We start from the raw sequence: 21,065 nt of genomic DNA, 5'->3' as shown, positions 1-21,065 counted from the left end.
CCACTCCCAGCAAAGCACCTGACACATAGCACGCGCTCAATAAACTGCGGGCTGAAGATTCGCACCTCACGTAAGTCCTCTCAAACGTGTGAGTCTCCTTCTCAGCAGGGTGAGCCTTCCTCCCCTTCTGCCTCTCTCCTCTCCCAAACGTCGCACGCCCCCCACCTGAATGCAGCCTCTTACTGCAACAAGGTGCATCTAACGCGTGAACACCAGACGTGCCCTCTCTCCCGGTCCCTGTTTCTTTGTGCTCTCTCCAGCCAGCTGCACCACCTTTCAGAGCGGAGAGGGCTGCCTCGTTCCTCGTCTGAGAGCAGCCCCGGACGAGGGCCTCGGGCTATAAACCCAGCGGAGCCTGTTTTATGGAGAAGGTGTTGCACTGCTGATAGGTTTTTACAGCTGCCTGTTTACAAAGCCGAAGCATAATTAATTTTCAGCCACCTCCCTGCCATCCCCGCTGTCCCATAGGGCCTGGTTTGGGGGTGGCCAGGGAGGCAGGGGGGCAGAGAGGACAGCCCCGCCCTCCAGGCTCCTGGGCATTCTCTGTACTCAGTAACCTTCTCCTTCCTCCTCCCCCTGTGGGACTTGGCTGGGGTGTCTGGCAGCCCAATAAATGGCACTCCGGTTCCTGCCCAAGGCTGAAGCTCCCCGACAGGGAGAGGAGAACTCCATACGCAGGGTCGGGCTCAGCTGGGAGGATGGGGCGTTAGCTCTAACACCAGCAAGACTTGCTCTTCCAGAACCCAGAAATGACCTCACCCACCCCCACCCCCACCCCAGGCCTGGCACCTTATGTCACAACTTATCCCAAACCCACAAATCAGACCACCCCCTCCCCGCCCCTGGAGTGCCTGAACGGGGTGGGGAGGCTGCGGACGACCCCTCCCAGGCGCAGGGCTGGGGGTCAGGGCCTCCCGACAGCCTGGACAGGAGACTGAACGAGACCGGAGGGGCCGGCTCCCACTCTGCCTGTGCCTTCCTTAGATGGATAAATGGGTCCAGCCACCTCCTGCTGGCCTGGGGCCATGTGTCCCTTACAATGACCGTGCACATCCCCTCAAGCCCCAATTTTGTGAAGACTGGAGTCTTAACTGTCAGGGTACAGCGGATCTGCCTCACTTCCTAGCCCCTGCCCCCCCGTAATGGGCCCCCCTGCTCCTGGGGCCGGGGCCTCATGCCTGCGTGCTGCCTTCTGCAGAGAACACATGGGCATTTGTGCCCTCGAGAAGGCCTGCATTTCACAAATGGGGAACTGAGGCCCAGGGAGGCTTCCCCGGGGTCCTATGCAGCTAGTCACCAGGAAACCCTGTGTCTGCACGGGGTCTCCAAGCCACCATCATTACCCATCACCACACCACACAGCCCCTTGTAAGGAAAGAGCCACAGTGACCCCAACCTCCAGGTTTTCAGCCACTGCCCCAGTTTTATCACCTGCTGTCCCACTGTCCCCATATGGACACACATGTAGCTGGCCAAGTGTCCCAGTTTGTAGGTTTTTTAAATTGGGTCACCCCCAGGGAAGATGCCATCAGGGAGGTCTAGTTGGGGTTCACACGGGGTTCACAGGGTTGACCCTGGGGCCTCCCAGCCCCAACCCAAACACTTCTAAGTCTGGGACCAGGGAGCCACCTGGAAGCAAAGTCATCTATGGAGGGCTTCCCACAAAGCCCATGTGGGCCCTTGTGGCCAGCTCTGTCCCGCCGGCTGTCCCAGCTCACACTCTCCCGGAGGTACATTCACCCTCCGGCCCAGCACAGATCAGGACCCTCCTGGGAACACCAGGGGCACGGCAGGAGCCGTCAGGGCTGGGCTGGCCACGCTGCCCCCACAGCGGGCTTGCCCGCCCCCTGCCCGGATGGGCTGCTCCCGTCCCTGCCTCCAGTTCTTCGTGGCCAAACTGCAGGACGCCCTTCAGGCGGTTAATGGGCGGGGCTGGGGTTGGGGTGGGTCAGGGCCAAGGGTCAAGGCCTTCAGAGCCACCCTGTGGCGTCTTCCCTGAGAGGCCAACAAGCATGGGGGGTTGGGTGGCTCCCTCCACGTGGGGTTCCCCTGCTCGGCAGAGGAGCATCTGATGGGACCTTTCCGAGTATCAGGTGCGCCTAATGCTTTACCTCAGTCCAGCCTCGAAGTGACCCCGAGAAGACATTCTTCTTGGCCCTGATTTAGAGATGAAGGTACAGGGGCACCAAGAGAGGCGGGGGCAGGTCAACCATACACAGGACAGTGAGAGCAAAGGAAAGCCAGCCCTGGGGTGACTGGAGCCTCCCTTGGTGCCCTTCTGCGCCTCACCAGGGGGAAAAGCAGGGGGGAGGGGCCCTAAGCCGAGAAAAAGGGGAGTCAGGAATCACTGCAAGTGCCTACAGCATCAGGAACCAGCGCCCCCCACCCGCGCAGCCCAGCTGCGCCTCCTCCTGGCGGGGGGAGGTCCTACCTCCTGGGCCCCTCAGTTTCCTCGGCTGTAAAATGGGGAGAATCACTCCCACCTCCAGACGCAAAGGAGATAAGCCAGGTGCCCGCTGGCTGGAGAGAGGACGGTGCCACCCGCGTGTCACCCCGGCGCCGGCAAATGTGTGAGGGGGCTGTGGTCGGGTTTCTCCCCACCTCGCCCACGTGCAGAACGCCAAGACTACCTGGGTGGCTTAGTTCTTTCTGCCCCAGCGAACCTGAGGCTCCTTCCCAACGGCTCCATCACGGACGAGTCTAGAAGATGTACGCCCAGGGAACCAAGCCAGGCACGAAGACACGCAGAGCGTAACTGCGTTTACACGAGGTCCCTAAGAGAGGCAGGCACTGGGGGGACGGGGGCTGTTGCTTAATGGGTCCAGAGCTTCTGTTTGGAGTAATTAAACGGTTTTGGAAATAAGCAGTGGTGATGGTTGCACAACACCGTGGATGTGATTAACGGCACTGATTTGTACACTGAGAAAGGTTAACGTGGCAAATTTTATGTCCTATGTATTCTACCTCACTTTTTGAAAAATTAATTATGTAATACACCAAAAACCAATGAGTTGTAGACTTTAAATGGGTGAACTGCTGCGATATGTCAATTGTATCTCAAAAACGCTGGATTTTTGTTTTGTTAATTAAAGGCATGAATACCGACTGGCTGCTGGAGCCTCAGCCTGGCCAGGGGTTCTGAGGGGGGCAGGCTGAGCCCATTCACGTTGGTAAAACCCACGGCACCTGCCTGTTCCACAACCTGCATGCGCCCTGGTGGACAGAGACGCTTTCCATTAGCTTTGCTAGTACCCAGAGGAAAGGGAACGCCTTCCCCACACACACTTACTCTGAGGCCAGAGACCCAGGAGAACCTCTAATGCACCCCAATGCTCCCCTGCTCCGGAGGAGAGGGTCTACAGGGGAAAGGTCATTGCCTGGGACTCAGAGATTCTAAGGCTCACCTCTCATTGGGAACGAGACCCAAAGGTGTTCCTCTCTCCGGCAAAGGTACGGCCTGGCGGAGGAGGGAGCCAGACAGGTGTGGGGCAGACAGGCTAAAGAGAGTCCTAGCAGTGGGACTCTGGTCCCTTCATCTCCCTGAGCTCCCGGCTGCCCGGCTGCTGAATGGGGACAATGAGAGCATCTGCCTCGGGGACAATGCCTGGACCCTGCCCGCCCCGCCCAGCAGGCGCACACGTGCTCTCACTGAACGGCAGGGCAACTCCCTTCCCCTCCACCACATTCACTCAGAGCATGGCGTCCATCGGCCAAGGGGGTGGATGCCACGTACGCTGTGTCTGGGACCAGGCCACCGGGCCCTAATGGTTTCCAATAAAACTGCTTCCATGAGGCCGAGCAAATACGATGATCCGGGAGGTCAGTGTGTCCTTAGAGTCAAGCCAAGCAGAAAAACCAGCCAGCTCACCTGTTTGTCTTCTGCATTCCTCCCCCACCACAGGGGCCCTGGCAAGAAAGAAAGCAGCTCTCCACCCAAAGCCACCTTCCCTGATGTGAACACCGTACGGTGCACCTGCAGAGGGGGAGGGGCGGGGGTGCCTCATGCCGCACCCAATCCCACCCTCCTCTGTGTTAACAACTTCTGCCTGGTGCAGGTCTGCAGGAAATCTACCTCCTAAAGGAAGCTTGTATTCACCTCTCGTTTTCTGTACTTGTTTCCAGCTTCACGGAGATGTAATTACATATAACATTGTGTAAGTTTAAGGTGTGCGAGTTGCATGTGTTGATTTGATTCGCTCAAATGCTGCAAAATGATTACCACCAGAGCATTAGCTAACATCTCCACTATGTCACATGATTACCATTTCTCCTTTATGATGAGAATATTTAAGATCTACTCTTAGCAACTTTCAAATATGTAAGACAGTATTATTAACTATAATCACCATGTTGTACATTAGATCCCAGAGCTTCTTCATCTTAGAACTAGACGCTTGTACCCTTTGACCAACATCCCAGCCTTGTCCCCACCCCCAGCCCCTGGCAACCACCATCCGCGTCTCTGTTCCTATGGCTTTGGCCTTTGTAGATTCCACGTATAAGTTAGATCATATGGCATTCCCTGTCTGCCTTATTTCACTTAGCATAATGGCCTCAAGGTTCATCCACATTACCACGAACTCTGTATTTAAACTGGCAAAGTACAGGATGCTTTTTGTACTTCTGATCAGGGAAGTGGTACATGGGAGAGGCGTCCGCTTCTGCTGGCCAGTCAGGACGGCAAGGGAGAATGTCGCTCCCTGGCCCAGAGAGGCAGCAGCTTCAAGGTCAGACAGAGCCCACCACAGAGCTTGGCTCAGCCAGCCATCTGCAGCAGACGGTTTCCCAATGAGGGCCACTGCACTGTCTCCCATCCCATCTGCTTTCCCACGTCCAAAGGCAGGGTCTAGTTCCCCTTGAACCTGGGCTGGCCAGTGACTCAACTGAACTAAAGCCACACGACTGACGAGAGGGACTCCAAGGAGGTCAGGAAGTTGGGTCTTCCACCTGCTTCTTGGGATGCCTGATCTGGGAAAGCCAGCTGCCCCCTAAGGAGTCCACCCGCCGTGAGACCACCATGTTGGAGAAGCCATGTGGATGGTCCTAGGGGAGCCCAGCCTCCCAGCCATCCCCACCACGCATGTGAGTGAAACCCCCTGCGGACCAGCCCGCCCACCAGCTTAGAAAGGGGACTCAGCAATGGCCATGCACAGCCGATTTGCCCAGCCAAGCCCTGCCCAGATTCCTGACCCACAGAATCCAGAGGACATAATAAAACAGTTGTCACCTTAAGTCACTAAGATTGAGTGTTCTGTCAAGGAGTAACAGTAACCGTAACACCCACTGTGTGACTCCAGGCATGCCACCTGATCTTTGCGAGGCTCTGTTTCCTGATACACAAAAGGGAGTCCCTCCCGCCACCCCCAAGGGTGGGTATAAAGTTCCCATGACACGTGACACCGTGGCAGTCAAGAAATGGTAGCTTTAGCTTCACCTGTCACCCTCACCGCCCACCACGGTCATTCTCCCATGAAGCCAAGAGAGTTGTAGATGCAGAGAAAGGTTCACAGCACGAGTCCTCCCCGCACAGCCGAGGCCCATCACCATCGGACACACACCAAGAGACAATGAAACAGCCATAAGTCACCATGCGCCACAGCTGAAATCGATCCTTTTTTTTCTTAAGCGGGAGGGACAGAGACTGATGGGTTCGCTGTGATCTGCGGTTTGCACCAGAGCTGCATGATACCCGTGGACTTACTCTTTTGAAGATCACCCAAACAAAATTTTTGATAAAGTTTATTTTTATTTTAATAGACAACATGATAGTCACATCTTTATGCAAGCCCCTAAAAGCTTTCCTATCCTTTCACCAAGAAATGGCATTCCCAGATAGCCAGAGATAAGAATATCCTGAAATACGGGAAGATACACATTCACAAAGATGCTCAACACATCTTACTTTAAAACACCCAAAGTTGGGATGCCTGTGTCCAGGAGTGGGGCGGTCTCTCCACCCTCCACCCACCATCACCTGCGCTGCCAGCCTCAGGAGCGCTCTTGGATCGACCAGACCATGAGAGAAGGCTCAACCCTCCTCCCTCTACCAGGGCACGCCACCACCCCTCCCGGCCAACCTCCCCTTCGTGCAACACTCTCCTCCACTCCCCTCCACTGCCCACCCCAGGAGCCTCACTGCGGGAGGAGGGGGAGCTTTCTCACCTCTCCTGGAGGTGCTCACACCCCTCTCTGATCTTCATCCCCCCCCACTCCCACTTCACTCTCCAAACCCCCGGAGACCTCTGGCCACTCTCGTTCCCTCTTCCTTCTGTGCTTGGACAGATGACCAAGGGCCCTTGCCCAGCAGCAGCCTGGTCTGTCTGCTCATCCACCAGGCCTGCCCAGCGGCTCCAAGACCCCACAAGTTAATGCTCCAGCAACCCTAGAGCCGTGCTGGGTCTGACTGCTATGCTTCTGCCCATAACATCTGAGTACTGGGAACACCTTCTACCCCACTCCCTACCGGCTGCTCCTTGGCTCCGGACTCAGCCCTGCTCCCACACTGCAACAGGGTCCCAGCTATGGGGTCCCACTGTCTCCCAGCCGCCATCACACTGTATTATGACCATCTGTTTCTGTCTCCCTGGTTCCAGACCTTCTCCAGGGAGGGGCTGTGCCTGATTCCTCCTTCCCACACCCCCTCCCCACCCACCCACACACCCACTGCAGGCATCCACCCCAGTCTGATGAATGAACCCATACCTAGTTATTGGGTGAATAATTATAATCTACGTGATGGACTATTATGCAGCCATTAAAAATTGTTTCCTCGGAAATTATGATAATATGGGGAAATGTTTCATGTGTTAAGTATTTTAAAAGATACAAACTGTATTTATATGACCACCTATAGGGGAGTGGTAAGCAGGAAATACAACAAAACTGGAATGTTTCTGGGGGTCAGTGACATTAGGATATTAGTCCCCCCGCCCTTTATTCTACTTCCTGCATTTTTGAATGTTTCTGTAATGAGATAAAATAAATAGAAAAATAAGATTAAAATCTTCTTGCAAGGAGCATCTTAACATACATGAAACTTAGCTCCCACAGTCTGACGAGAGGGACACATTATGATGATGGATTATATTTGCACAGCTTCAATAAAGAGCCTTACCTCTCCTTGGGGCTATAAAATATTCCAGGTTGTTTTTATCACCTTTCACATTGAAACCTGATGTAGGAGTCACTATCGTTCAGCCTCTGACTCCTTCAGCCAGTTCATTCCATGATGGATTGTTCCCAAAGCAGACGGGCTGGCTGGAGGTCTGTGCGGTGAGCACAGTGGAGGGAAGCTGTGTGTCCCTCCCACAGTGATCCATGGGCTGCCTGGCCATTTCCACAGCGAGGGATTTGCATTATTTAATATTCTTGAGTCGTTGCCTTCAATAAGGAGACTACTGACTGCAATCCTCCAGCCAGGGTTTAGAAGATCACTGGGGAAGGCCCTGCAGTATAGACGCTGCCCATTTGGAATGAGAACAGGGAGTGCTCAGTTTGGGGGAGCACAAACATGACTGTGCACGCCCAGATCATTCAAAGTGATCTTAATGACCAATCTGGAAATTACACATATCCTGTGACTCTATTTTTTTCAATATTTTATTTATTTATTTAGAGAGAGAGGTGGAGAGAGTGTGTGCACACGAGCACGGAGGAGAGGCAGAGGGAGAGAGAATCTCAAGCAGACTCCGTGCTGAGCATGAACCCCAACACGGGGCTCAAACTCACGACCCTGAGGTCATGACCTGAGCCAAAACCAAGAGTCGGATGCTCCACCGACTGCACCCCCCAGGCGCCCCAATGTTCAGTGCCTTAAAAAAAATGTTTAAGTCTTTAAAAATTCTCTTATTGATGGTTTTAAGTCTATAGAGAAATAAAAAATAGCAAAACCAGTATTTATTTAGTATGGTAACTTAAAACCTCAGAAACATCGAGAATTCAAGTGTTTTCATTTTTTTGTAAAAAACAAACGTACAGAGAGTCATTCGGATGATGCTGCTTCTGCTGACCCGTCTTCCCAAGCTCAGGTCAGCTCCCAAGATTTTACCCCGGGCACTTCCAGCACCGGGAAACGTCTTCTGGGGTAAGTTCTCCCGCACTCCGTGCCCCCGGCTGCACACAGGGGTCAGGAATTTCCTCTCTAACTCCGCCCACATTCCGCTCACACTTCTCCTCCTGCATGACCACCTCCGCTCCCCTGCTGACCATCATCTCTGTTGGCCAATCCCCTCTTCTTGATTTTCCATTTTTGTAAAGCGTCACACGGGGAGACAAGGAGGTGGCACTACCATGTGCTCTGCTGTCTGTGCATGACATAACATGGGCAGTGACCAGCCAACGACAGACACTGAAAGAACTGACCTGGGGACAGTCCACAACGTGCACCTGTCATTTACTGAGTGATCTGCGCGCTGAAAAAATAGCGGCAACGTTCGCGCTTTATGCAGCTCCTCAGAGTCACCGCGCCGTGGTAGCTCAAGTCTGATCCATGAGGCCGCAGGTCTGGCGTGATTTAACAGGACTGTGGGCACTGAAATCTGCACATATCTGAACTTTGCAAAGAGAAGACTATTTGTGCTCAGGGGTGTGGGCAGGCGCAAGGATGGCATTTGTCCACTGGGTCACTCAAACACGTACTTATCCAGCACCTGGTGGGTGGCAGGTGCTGAGCTGTGTAAGACAAAGCAGACATGTCCGATATCTGTATCTACTGATGTTTTCATGGGACAGGACTCTGGGTCCTGGGTTCCAGAAAGGCCTGGGTGCCAGTCCTGTCTTATGATCTGAGCTGAGTCTCCTGGCTGGGACTGGGAACGAGGGTCCTTCAGTGATAAGGAACAGAAACTGACACAGGCTAACACACACAAGAAGGAAGTCCCTGGAAGGCTCTGGAAGAGCTACAGAATCAAGGAGAGTACAGTAGCTGGACAAGGGGCCTCAGAAGAAGGAGCTGGGCACGACTGGGAATTCAATCTGGGAATCCAGGACTATTCCAGTTATCCACTGCTATGTAACAAATCTCAAAACTCAACAGCTTCCAACAGAAACCATTGCTCTTGTTCATGAATCTGCCATCTGGCTAGGTCTCGGTGAAGATGCATGCACCACCTGAGCAACCTGCCCAGGGTCTCCCCGCTGATGAAGGGTGAGGAGGACCCTAGAAGGACAGAGGGGCATGCCCCAGGGCTGACTCCCAGGATCCGGGCAACCACCCGTCAACCTTCTAGACCCATAAGGCAATTGAGAGCCAGACACAGGTTGGGGACACTGAGGGTAAAACTAATCTTTCCAGAAGAGTAGCAAATGTCTTCCGTACTCAGTGGTCTGAAAATGGGATAGAGGGCTGGTCTCAAACAGGAAAGACCTAGGAGACAGAACACCCCCATGCAGGTGCAGGACTTGGGATCCTGGTTTGAACCCGGTAACTAGAAAAAGGTATTTTTGAGACAAGTGGGGACCTTGCCAGGATGGCCGACAATTCGTATGGGAAGGCATGAGTGCTCATTCTGGTAGGGCGGGTGGTGGCACTTGGTCAGGTAAGACGTGCCCTGGCCTGCTGGGGGAGGGGTGAGAGGACCGGAGCCCTGAATTGGCTTAAAAAATTCTTCAGCCAGAAGGAGGGGAAAGTTAACGAAGGGGGCATGGCGTAATCTTCAGAGCAGGTGGAGCAAGGCCATGGGCGAGGAGCAATTCCAGGTACTGTTTCCTCTACTTTTGTACATACTTGGAAGTTTCATTAAAACTTTTCTGAGGGACGCCCGGGTGGCTCAGTTGGTTAAGCGTCTGCCTTTGGCTCAGGTCATGATCCCAGGGTCTTGGGATCGAGTCCCACATCGGGCTCCTTGCTCAGTGGGGAGCCTGCTTCTCCCTCTCCCTCTGCGTGCTGCTCCCCCTGCTTGTGCGCTCTCTCTCTCTCTCTCTCTCTCTCTCTGATAAATAAATAAATAAAATCTTAAAAAAAAAAAAACTTTTTTGAAATTGAAAAAAAAAAAAAAAGCTCATACTGATAATGTAAGTAGCTGCCTTTTCTGGAGATTTATGTCCAGTATATAGATCATTTCACCCAATACTCACAGAAAGCCCAGGTGGCTGTTCTCCGCTGCTTCACAGGCGGGGAACCGGGTTCTGAGGCTGAAGCACCTGCCAACTGAGCCAGGACCAGAGCTCAGGCCCCGGGGGCCAAAGTCCCAGCCTCCAGCACTGGCAGCCCCAGGTGTCAGGGCCACCATCTCCGCGGGGCAGAAGAATGCAGGAGGCCGGGCGGGCCCAGAGGAAGCCCCGGGCCTGAGCTGGCCATCCTATCCCTGCTTGGGGCAGCCGGGACCTCTGAGCTGCCTTTGTTCTGCCTCAATGGGCCATTCAGCCCAGGATTCTGGAGGACAATAGCCTCCACTGTACAAGGAGGCAGGGCCCATCCGGGACAGCACAGTGGCTCCCAGGTGGGCCCTTCACCCCGAGCTGCCTGGCAACTGCTTCCTGGGCTCAGGCAGAGGAGCCCGGACGCTGTCAGGAGACAAACATATGTCACTTTCCACATGCTGTTCTTCCTGCCTGGAATGTACTAGAATGCCACATCCCAAAGGGCATTGCTCCCTGACCTGGAGAATGCCACTCCCTTCAGTGCCAAAGCACCTGTCCTCTGTAGAGCTGGGACCAGCCCCCAGCCCCACCCCCCACGCCCCCCAACCCCGTGCAGTGGAGGGGATCCCTCCTCCTCCTGGCCCATCTCAATCACCTTTAACCACACACATGGACGAGACAGACGCATTGCCACATGCTCAGCATGAGCACCACACCAGGCAGTCCTGGGTTCATATCCCAGACCCTCCGAGGCCAGGCCCCTAATCAGAACTCAACAGATCTCCCGTCCCTGCCCTGTTGGTCCCTCCACGCAGGGTGGAGGTCAGGAGTGTGTGTTCTGCAGGCAAATGGCCTGTGGTCAAACCCCAGCTCTGCCCCTTATGCATGGGACTCTGGGCCAGTGTCCAAACCTCAGCTTTCTCCCCTGTAAAATGGGGAAAATACATACAACACTGGGTTTTGTTGGGAACCAATAAGATGAGGTACTTGCATCACGTCTGGCATATAATATGCACTCAATAGATGGTTAATCATATTAATGGCTATTACGTTTGTTTTATAACTATTTAATACTGAAGTCCACATGGGTCATTCTGCATGAGGGCCGCTGCACACAGAGCAGTGGCCAGACGCATCGCTCTTGCAGGGCCCGCTTTACCTAGCAGGACTCCCCAGGGCACTCTGCTGGAGGCCACTCTCTCTCAGTGGCATCCAAGACCCTGGGAGAGACAGGCCCGTGTCTCAAGAACACAGCCTGGCTCGCGTCCACAAAATGAAACCAGGAGCACAGAGCTCTCGAAACGTGCCTTCTAGGACCTGGAGTATTTGCCCCAGAGGCAGTGAGACTGGAGAAGTGGGGTGCAGGGGCTGTATGGGAGAGCAGAGAATAGAGAGCAAACTATTCTGTGTGCGAGCAGGGAGACCTGAGTGGGGAGACAGGGCTACAGCCCGCAGGGGCTCATGGAAAGACAGCATCACCAAGCAGAGCCCCAGGGGACAGGGTGCCAAGTGTGTGTGAACAGCTGAAACAAGGGACCCGAGAGACGCTTTCCAATACTGTTCTACCTGGCGGTGTGGCAGCATTTAATGCTGGTCATCCATCCTTCTTTCCTCCCCTGCCCCTTCCTAGCTGGACTGGCAGGCCTGGGACTCCACGGCCCTCCTGTTCTCTTCCCACCTGAGTGACTACCCCAACTGCGCCCCAGACTTCTCACTCTCTGTCCTTTAGGTGTTGGCAAACCTCAGGTTCTGCCTGAGCTCTCTCCTCTCCCTGCTCTGACCCCACACTCACCCTCCCAGCCCCAGCCACACGAGCTTCTTCTGTGCCCAGAACACAGGGGTAGCTCCAAAGATAACTGTCCAACGACTGAATGAATGAATGAATGAATGACAGCAGTGAACTTGCTCCTCGATGCTGCACGTCCAGCATCTCATGTCCCCCCGGCATATAAGGGGGAGCAGTAAATGTCTGTTGAACAAAAGGGGAAAAAAATGTCCCACCTCATTGGTGTTCAGACATAAATTAAAACAAATATTTTTCATCTATGATAGCTGCAGAGGTCAAATGAATTAGGATACCAAATGCTGATCAGCATGTGGTAAAACAGAAAAATTCTCTGGAGAATAATTTGGCATATGTGTCAAGAACATTAAACACACTCATAATTTTTACCTAAAATTGCATGCACAGGATTCTCTCGTAAGAAATTATTCCAAAGTTAGGGGGAGGGATGGGAGTAGGGTATCTTCATACACAGAAGGGGCTTGTTCACTCGGCGTTAGTTATAAGAGAAAAAGAGCCACCTCGCTATCCAACAATCAGGGGGTGATTAAGTGGACTATGGCACACCTATCACAGGAACAGTGTGCAGCCAATGAAGGATGGAGTCTGAGGGCGGCGCTGGGGTTGCCAATTGGGCACCCCTCCCCCTGGCTAGGACTTGAGACCACACAGGGAAGGTGCACAAGAGGGAAATTAAAAAAAAAATTTTTTTTTTGCTTTATTAATGGTAATGGTAGGGGAGCCAGGGACCCCTTAGTCTACTGCTCCTCCCCTTGGGCCTGTGGGGAGAGAGAGCTCTAAAGGCTGCAATCTGCAATGAGAGCCCTATAGGCATCTCCTTGGAACATCCCACGGGGTGAGGGGCCCAATGGGTAGGCAAGGAGGAGGGACCTTTAACACTTTAGCTCCGCCCAATAGGGAGAAGTTGCCCAATGGGTGACAGGTCTCACATCTCCACCAATCACAAAAGCCAAGAGGGGATGGGAGGCGGGCCAAGGGTTCTTTCCCCCTGGAATTCCAGCCCCGCCCCTACAGCAAAGCAGAGCCAATTCTATCATTTGTAGGGCCCAGTGCAAAATGAAAATGCAGAGCACCCTGTTCAAAAAGCAGGGAGAAACTGTCATTAAAGATACTAAAATATGGGGCGCCTGGGTGGCTCAGCCGTTAAGCGTCTGCCTTCGGCTCAGGTCATGATCCCAGGGTTCTGGGATCGAGCCCAGCATCAGGCTCCCTGCTCCACGGGGAGTCTGCTTCTCCCTCTCCCTCTGCCCCTGCTTGTGTTCCCTCTCTCGCTGTCTCTCTCTCTCTCTGTCAAATAAATAAATAAAATCTTAAAAAAAAAAAAAAAAGATACTAAAATATAGCGCTCTTTCATTTTCCCCATGACTTGCCATGGTGTTATTTGCCACTTTGTGCCAATAGAAAAGAATAAAAGTTTTAATTACTAGCATGAATTTTGCCACTCATCATTCTATTATGCAATTCCAGTTTAAATGCAAATATAAGAATATTTAACTGGAATGCAGAATCACTGAAATACACAATTCGTATCTGGTAGCTTCCATAGGCACGTGTTCTTTCTTCTTACGGGGCAGCACGGACTCGACCTCAAGCAGCTCATCTGGTTTTATTTCACTTTTGGATGCTTGCACATTCCCTTGGCGCCATGATGAAGAGGGGTTGAAAGGGAAGGACTATGGCTGTCCCATCTTTTCCTTTCCTTCTGGGTCATCCTGTTCAGCATCAGTGATTAGCTCACACAAGGACGTAATACGGGTAAGAGGGTATGATAATCGGGTTCCTTGGTCCCTCATGCTCCTTGGAATGTCACTTTTCCCTTTCTGCGTCCAAATCTGGTTCACATGGAGAAGAGTGGCTTCTCCAGGCTGTCAGCACCTGCTGCTGCCCAGAGGGTCGTGGGCACACTGATCCAGTGCAAGAGCACAGACCGCACAGGAGCTCGGTAACACTCAAAGTGTACGCAAGGTAAGCGTGTATGGAAGCCACACAGAACAGCCGAAACAGGTGTTGTGCGCGTCACCTCTGCCCAGGCGCCCGATCCACTGTCCCATCAGCCGTCACTTTCAAAACGCAGTTCGAAGATAAAATTATAAAAATTTCAACATGGCTACGGCAGAGTGCGAAACCAAAAACAGGTCCTTCTGTGTGGAGCCCCCATGTGACTGCACGGGTTGCACAACCAGGAAGCCAGCCAAGCACTGGGAAACTCTATTATAAGCTCATGCTTCATTTAAAAAGTCGCCTTCGACATGGTTTATATGGAGCGATTACAGCTTTTATTAAACACAGACGTGGGCATTAAAAAAAGACTGGAAGGAACTATCACAAATTGCCAACAATGTGCATCTTTGTGGGGCAGACTGGATACTGTCCTTTCTCCTCCATCCCCATGGCGACTCCAGTCCTGGTCATTAAAGCCGGGGTGACACACAGCCACGCTTCCCGTTCTCCAGACCTACAACCACATCTTACAACAACGTCCCCTGGCTCTGCGGTCTTCAAGGATAAAAACCAAAAGCTGTAGCAAGTTAAAACCACCAGGAGATGATGTGGAAAAATTTTATTAGAATCTGATTCCCATCTTGCAGAAAGAAAATGAGAAAAAGCCTAGCCCATGACCGCGCCAACCTTTCCGTTAGGATTGATTAAAAATAAATGAGCGTGTTGCTCACAGCCTGGGAGCTGGCCCATTCGGTGGTTTGGGGAAACCGGTAACAACAGGAACCCCTCCACACAGGTGGACCTTTGGAGTCCGCGGGCCCTTTGCTCCTCTGGGCCATGTGACAACCCAGGGCAGGAGGCAGGGCAAGGAGACTGAGGCTCACAGAGGCGGTGTGGCTGAACGGAGAACATCCAGCAGTGAGCCCCCCACCCCCCTGCAGCCACCTTCGCTGCCCCCACCCCTAAAATGGAGACAGCATGAGCTTGGGAAACTCTAGGATTGCGCGTGGAAGTGATGTTCTTAACTGGAAGGAAGAGGTGGAGATCCAGCAGTCCACTGCTTGATTTTCCAAACCAAAGGCTGGCTTTCCCTACTGTCCCCCTGGGCTGGCTTTAGGGCAGCACCACAAGGGACCCCCTCTGAGCCTCCACTTCCTCATGGAGTGGGGGCGGGGTGGGGTTAGCCAGTCTGACGATGGTTCTTAGGGCTACTCTAACTCTAACCCCAAAGGAGCACGCATGATTGTTGGCAGACCAGTTATTAAACACTGACTGGGTCCCAGGCTCTGGGCCCAGCATATTTACACACATCAAGCCATTTCGCGTGATGAGTTCACGGAGAGTGTTCCTTCCACAAAGCAGGGTGGGGGGGTTCACGACATGTTACCACATCAAACAACGGTACGTCCCTGGTTTCAAGTGATCTAAAGACGCTAAGGTCCTGAGAGACTGTGTGACCTGCCCAAGATGGTGAGCCCAGAGTCAGACCCCACCGAGAACAGGGGTCTCCTGACACCAGATCCCGGGATCTCTCTCCCGGCTGGAAATGCTTCCTCAGGACAGCCGAGGAAGGGAAACCAGAACTAGGCAGCTCTGACTTGAGTACAATGAAAGCCATCACCGAGGACTCCTCAAGCAGGAAGCGAACACATCAAACTCCCTCTTGGTTTCCGGGATCTCAGATCTTGGCCGTGAGTGACAAGGGAGCCTCCTGGTCTTCCGGGTAACCAGGAAAGAGGGTGCTATTGGTGAGGGAATGTGCCAGCCCACGGAACGGGAAGCCCAGGGGTGGGTGGACATCAGGCCCGGTTAACCCAGGGAGTCACAGTGTCCCCGATGCCACTCATGCTCTGTCCGGGCACCAACAGCATTGTTGGCTTAGGGCTTACGCCCCTCGTGGCCTCAAGGTGGCTGCGGGCAACAACGGGTCTTCCCTGTCCCTTCACGAGAAAGACTGACTTCCTGCAGCTCTACTTTCCACTCAAGCCCCAGAACAGCTTCCCATGTCCGTTCTAGGACCATCACTGCCAGACGGATGCATGCACCCCAGGACCAAGCTGGCCCAGCCTATGGCCACAGGTCTCTGGCTGGGAACCGCTATGCTCTTGGTGGGGTGAGGGGTCGGCTGTTGGGGAGCTCAGGCTCAATACCCTCCACGGGGGGGGGGGGCAAATTTAACTGAACACTGGTCTCCCACAAACAGCACGCCTCTCCAGTGTGGTCCAGGCCTGGGCAGAAGGCCGACACGATCCCCACGCAGTTAGTTCAAAACATGAGGACAATTCCATGCCGTGGAATCCACCCCACCGTTGGGTTCAGACAGGCCTGCGACAGTCTCCTGACCCTCCCAACTCCTTGTCCCAGCCCCTGCTTCATTTGCTCAGCCACACGATCCGTGGGGATATGCACATGGCTCTGAAATCACGTGGAATGCACAAGAATGGCAAGCATATTGGGGTCAGGGCAACAGAGGCATCTTTCCTCCTGGGGATCCAAGAGGCACGCGTATATGACAGAGGTTCATGGCTGAGACGCTCGCGGGAGGAAAAGCTGGGACTGGGGTCCTAGCAGGAAAGCGTGCCCTCAAGCACCTTCACCTTCAGGCACCTGGGAGTGACCACTGCCACCTCCCCTGGGCTGTGAGCCCCCATATCTGGCCCCTCACTGCCTGCCCAGAGCCACACCCAGCAGAGGACAGGCCTGTAAACACTGCTGCATGAAGGGGGAGGAAGGGGTTTGTAGACCAGACTAGCCTAGAGACGCCCACTTCACTCACCCCAAAGCTAGCTCTGTGGCTGCAGCAAGGGAACAGAGCCAGGAAGCATCTTTCCTGGCCCATATCTGGCTCTTGAGAAAAATCTAAACACACAGAGACATCCTGGCACTCTCCTACCCCTGGCAGTTCCTCTCTCAAGGGTCCAGATCCTTCTACTGTCTTGAGAGACTCAGCTGTACTGCTCTCCCCAACACCCACCCAACCTTTCAAAGTTCTCTGTGTCCCAAGGTGGCCTGCACCCATGCTTAGTGATGACAACAACACTCTATCAGCTGAGCTGAGCCAGGAGTTAAAGGTTGGGCGGGGGGGGGGGGGGGGGGGCGGCTGCTCTGACTAATTCATACCAAGGTGTGAATGACTAACAAAAATCTAAACTCTTCCCAAAGTATTTGAGATTTTACAAGAGGAGATTCAGGAACTCAAGCAGGACTCCCACTGGCAAAGATGACATTTAACTTGAAACCTAAAGGATGAGAAGGAGTCAGCCATAAGAAGAGCAGGAGGAGGATATTCTAGATAGAGAACACGGCCAGCACAAATGCTGTGAGGCAAGAAAAAAAAAAATGACCTGCTTAAGGAACAGGAAGTAGACCAGAGCCACTGGGGTGTAGTGAGTGAGCGTTTGTGGGCCAAATGACCAAGTGGGACAGATATTTGTGCACCTGGGTCTTCTGCAAAATCTCAGCATCCATTATCTGCTCATGAAGTTCTTCCAGGAACCTTATAAATTATACCTGTGCCACTGATTAAATGCCTCCAACAGACCAAGCACTGTGCTGGGTATTTTCTGTATTAGCATAATCACTGATCATCCCAACAGTAATAATGTGAGATAAGTTATTATTATTTCTCCTTTTACAAAGGGAGAAAGTGAAGCTCAGAAAGGTTTAATAACTTGTCCAAGATTACAAAGCGTGAGAAGAGTCAGAAGCAGGATTTGAACTAAGTCTAACTGACATCCAACTCTGCAGCCTACCCCGCTCTGAGCACAAAATGCAAGATGCAACGCTGGGCAAGTCTGTTTTCATGCACGGAGGCCAGAAATCTCCTATAATTCTAATTCTAACAATTACAGTGATTGCTTTCTCTCCTAGACCCTACCCTCCCTGAGGACAGGAATTTCCGATCTCGCTCGTCTCTGCATCCCAGCCTCTGAGCCCTATGCCCTACACATACCGGCACTCAGTTTGGGATGTGGAGAAGGTCAAGCCTCGGTTTCTTCTATAAAATGGGACTGTGGGTATGCGAGACCTTGTGTGAGGCCCCAGCACAGGTAGGTGTTCAACATACCTCAGCTGTCAGTTAACAATTTACAGTTCCCACCTGCCCCTCACAGAAACCCCAAGACCGAAATTGTCGGCAGGATGGTACTATGCACTTCCACTCTACAGATGGGGAAACCAAGACTTACTGAGAAGAGCTTCCCCTCAATAGCACAGCGCTCCCTTCTAGAATATAGGCTGCCCAAGGGCAGAATCATTGTCTAGTCCCCAGGGCTGAAACAGTGACTGGCACATAGTAGGTCTTCAGTAAATATTTGCTGAATGAATGAAGAGGAAATAAAAACATCACTTCTTTCTCAAACGATGCACTTCCCCCTTGCTCTCCCCTCTGCTAAGAGCTGGTAAATCTCTGGAAGAAAGCTGGAAAGCGAGCCTCTGGGGGGTTGAGGGGGGGGTGGGAATCTGGCATTGGATTTTTTTTTTCTTGGATTCCTCTTCGTCTCCGGGGAGTGGGTGGGATGAAGAAGGAATTAATGTTTGCAAATGTCCACTATGGGTCCGGCATAGGGCTTTTTACTTTTAATCACAGGGTCCTGCGTCCCGTCCCATCATCCTCAACGTAGAGATGAGAAAACAGAGGCTTCCGGCAGAAAGCCAGACCGGGATGCCCTGCCAAGATCTCCTCTCAGCCAGAGCCAGACCACTAGGGCACCTGCCAACAACCCAGAGGCCTCTCTCACCCTCTGCGCTCGCTCTCGGCAGCCTGCGAGCAGAAAAAACACCCCGGCTCACGCTGATTCTTCCTCAACCTCAACAAGGCAGGCCACAAAGGGCCGCTTTCAGCTCCCTGGGCCCCTGAAAGCCCTAGCTTGGGGGCTCAGCCCTCACCCAGCCAGGCAGCCCTGCCCCCTCCCCCCCCCTCAACAAAGCGTGACTCAGCGGTTCTCCTCCGGGGGGCGGGAAGCGCCACCCCTCAGCATCCCTCCGCCCAGGTTACACAAACAGCCTCTGCTCTCCGGGACTGGACGCGGGGGTCCGGCCCCGCGCTGGCCCCGCGCTCCCCGGCCTCCGCGGGGTCCGGCTACCGCTTGGCCTCATTTCCGGCGGAGCCAGGCACTAGAGCCGCGGACACCACCCGGGAGTCGAGTCACCGCCGCCAAGCCCACACAGGTTCCCTGACACAGGCACCCACGCGCGCCAGCCCCGCGGAACGCCATGCGCAGGGCCCCTCCCACTGGGGCACCCACCAGGGGACCTCTCGCTACCAGCCCACCAACACTCATGCGGCCAGTTCAGCGGCCCCTAGGGAAGGTGCAGCCAGACCCTAACCCGGGAAGGTCTCCAGCCCAAGTGTCCCCACTGCTGCATGCTGACACCCCGCGGCTAGCTGTCCCCATCTTCAATCAAGGATTCGCTCCGCGGGCCCCTGGCTGCGGCTTGGGAGCTGTCCCCCACCATTCTCTGGGCAAGGTGGAGTAGAGGGACCCTTGGAAGTCACTGGCCCATCAGCGCTGACCACCTGGATTCTACCACCTCGGGGTGGGGGTTGGGCTTGGGCCTGTTAGGCCAGTTTGGGGGATTTCAAATGCAGGGCGCGTTTGGGATGGCATGTCCCACTTTTTTGGGAAAATTCTGACAGTTTGGGGCCAGCTCCTTCTGTCTCAGTATAACTCACTGGGAATAAAAGACCAAACCCAAACGGCCGCCTTCTCCCACCCACGAGGGGCCCCTGCCTCTGGAGGCACAAGGAGGGGCCCAGGACAGCGAGCCTCTGGGGGGAAGGGGAGGAAATCTGGCATTGGATTTTTTTTTTTTTTTTCCCCTGGGTCCCTCTTCTTCTCCGGGGAGTGGGCAGCCTAGAAAATTCTGTGGGCTTCGGGCAGGGCTGAAAGGGCCAACCCAGGATTCTAAGCCGCTACATTTCCCCGGATTTCTTCACCACATTAGCCGCAGGAATGGCCTTTTTACAAATGACGGCCAGGGCTGATTCAGGATGCCACCAGGCCTGGGGGCTGAAAGCTGCCTGCCGGAGGGCGGCGCGGAGGAGGGCGCTGGGCTGCGGAGGCCGGCGCCCTCGGGCTCCCCCCCTCCCGGGCCCGGGGCAGGGTGGGGTAGGGTGGGGTGAGGTGGGTGGGGGGACACGACACACAGCGCGCGGTCCAAACCTTCGGAGGGCATTCGGTGCGACGGCATCCCCACGCCGCGGCCGGCCGGAGGGGGCCTCAGACAACACGTACGTTACCTTCAGTCACATAGCTGTGGTCCCGCAGGAAGCTGTGGTTAATTTTCCGCGTGTCCGTGTCCTCGCCCATTGAAGGCCGTGCCCGGTGCCCTGGGCATGCCCCGCCGCCGCACACCGATGCAATCCGCAGAGGTCGCGCCGGGCGCGCGGGCCATGCCGCCGCAGCCTAGCAGGGGCGCGGGCCGCCGGGGCCCCGGGGGGCGGGCATCGCGGCCGGGGACGGCCGGGGACGGGCGGGGCGGCCGGGGCGGGCGCCGCGGTCAAGCGAGCGCGCGGCGGGCGGGCGGCGGCCGCGGGTGGGGGCGGGCCAGGGCCCGGGCGCGCATCCCGGCCAGTGCGCGCTGCGTCGTGCGCCCGGCGGCGGCGGCGGCGGCCTGGTGCCGGGGCGCCTGGCTGCGCGGCGGCGGGAGGGGACGCGCGCGGCGCTGCGCCGACCGAGCCGGGGCCGAGCCGGGCTGCGCGGGCTGGGGCCGCCGCCGCCGCCGCCGCCGCCGCTCCGCAGGCCCCTCCCTCGCGCCGCCCGCTCCTCCGCCCCCGCGGCCCGCACCGCCCGCCGCGCGCCGGCCGCCCAGCGCCCTGCAGGTGGAGCCGCGCCCGGGCAGGGGCGGCACCGCGGTGCTCCGGCCCCCGCGGGTGGGCACCTTTGGTGTCTGGGTGTGCGGGCGGGGGAGGGGGGAAGGAGATGGCCACCTGGGGGTGGGGGGCGCTGGTCAGCTGAGCTTTTGGGGGGCACCTTGGCCGCTCAGGTGCCGGAATTACGGAAGAGATGCCCAATGATTGAGGGATTCGAAGAGGTAGGGCGGGCGGACCGCCACCGGAAGGACAGGGAGGGGATGGGGGCGGCTGAAGGTGGCACATTGGAGCCTGGAAGACTTCAGAAGTGGGGAGGGAGGGCGGACGAGGGTCCCATTCGTTGGTAGAGGAGGGTGGGTCAGACAAGTAGAGGACCTTCTGGAGTGCAAAACTGGACCCGTGGGAAGAAGCTGGGGAGGGGGGCAG

At 55.0% G+C, this 21,065-nt stretch overlaps 1 protein-coding gene across 2 annotated transcripts in view; it reads right to left on the bottom strand.

Annotated features, from left to right (window-relative positions):
* The window catches only part of PPP2R2C (protein phosphatase 2 regulatory subunit Bgamma), a 132,092-nt gene extending 111,834 nt beyond the window's left edge, over positions 1–20,258 (bottom strand). The window contains exon 1 of one of the 2 annotated variants that reach the window (XM_036104661.2): positions 20,067–20,258. In XM_036104661.2, the coding sequence (XP_035960554.1) occupies positions 20,067–20,136 (70 nt within the window). In that variant the 5' untranslated portion in view covers positions 20,137–20,258. Of the gene's footprint in view, positions 1–19,989 lie in introns of both variants that reach the window. The other variant, XM_036104663.2, reaches the window with a different exon arrangement.
* Positions 20,259–21,065: the final 807 nt, after the last annotated feature.

This window comes from Halichoerus grypus, chromosome 3 (assembly GCF_964656455.1).
Source record: "Halichoerus grypus chromosome 3, mHalGry1.hap1.1, whole genome shotgun sequence".
Taxonomy (NCBI): Eukaryota; Metazoa; Chordata; class Mammalia; order Carnivora; family Phocidae; genus Halichoerus; species Halichoerus grypus.
This window is presented reverse-complemented; position numbering and strand designations above follow the sequence as displayed.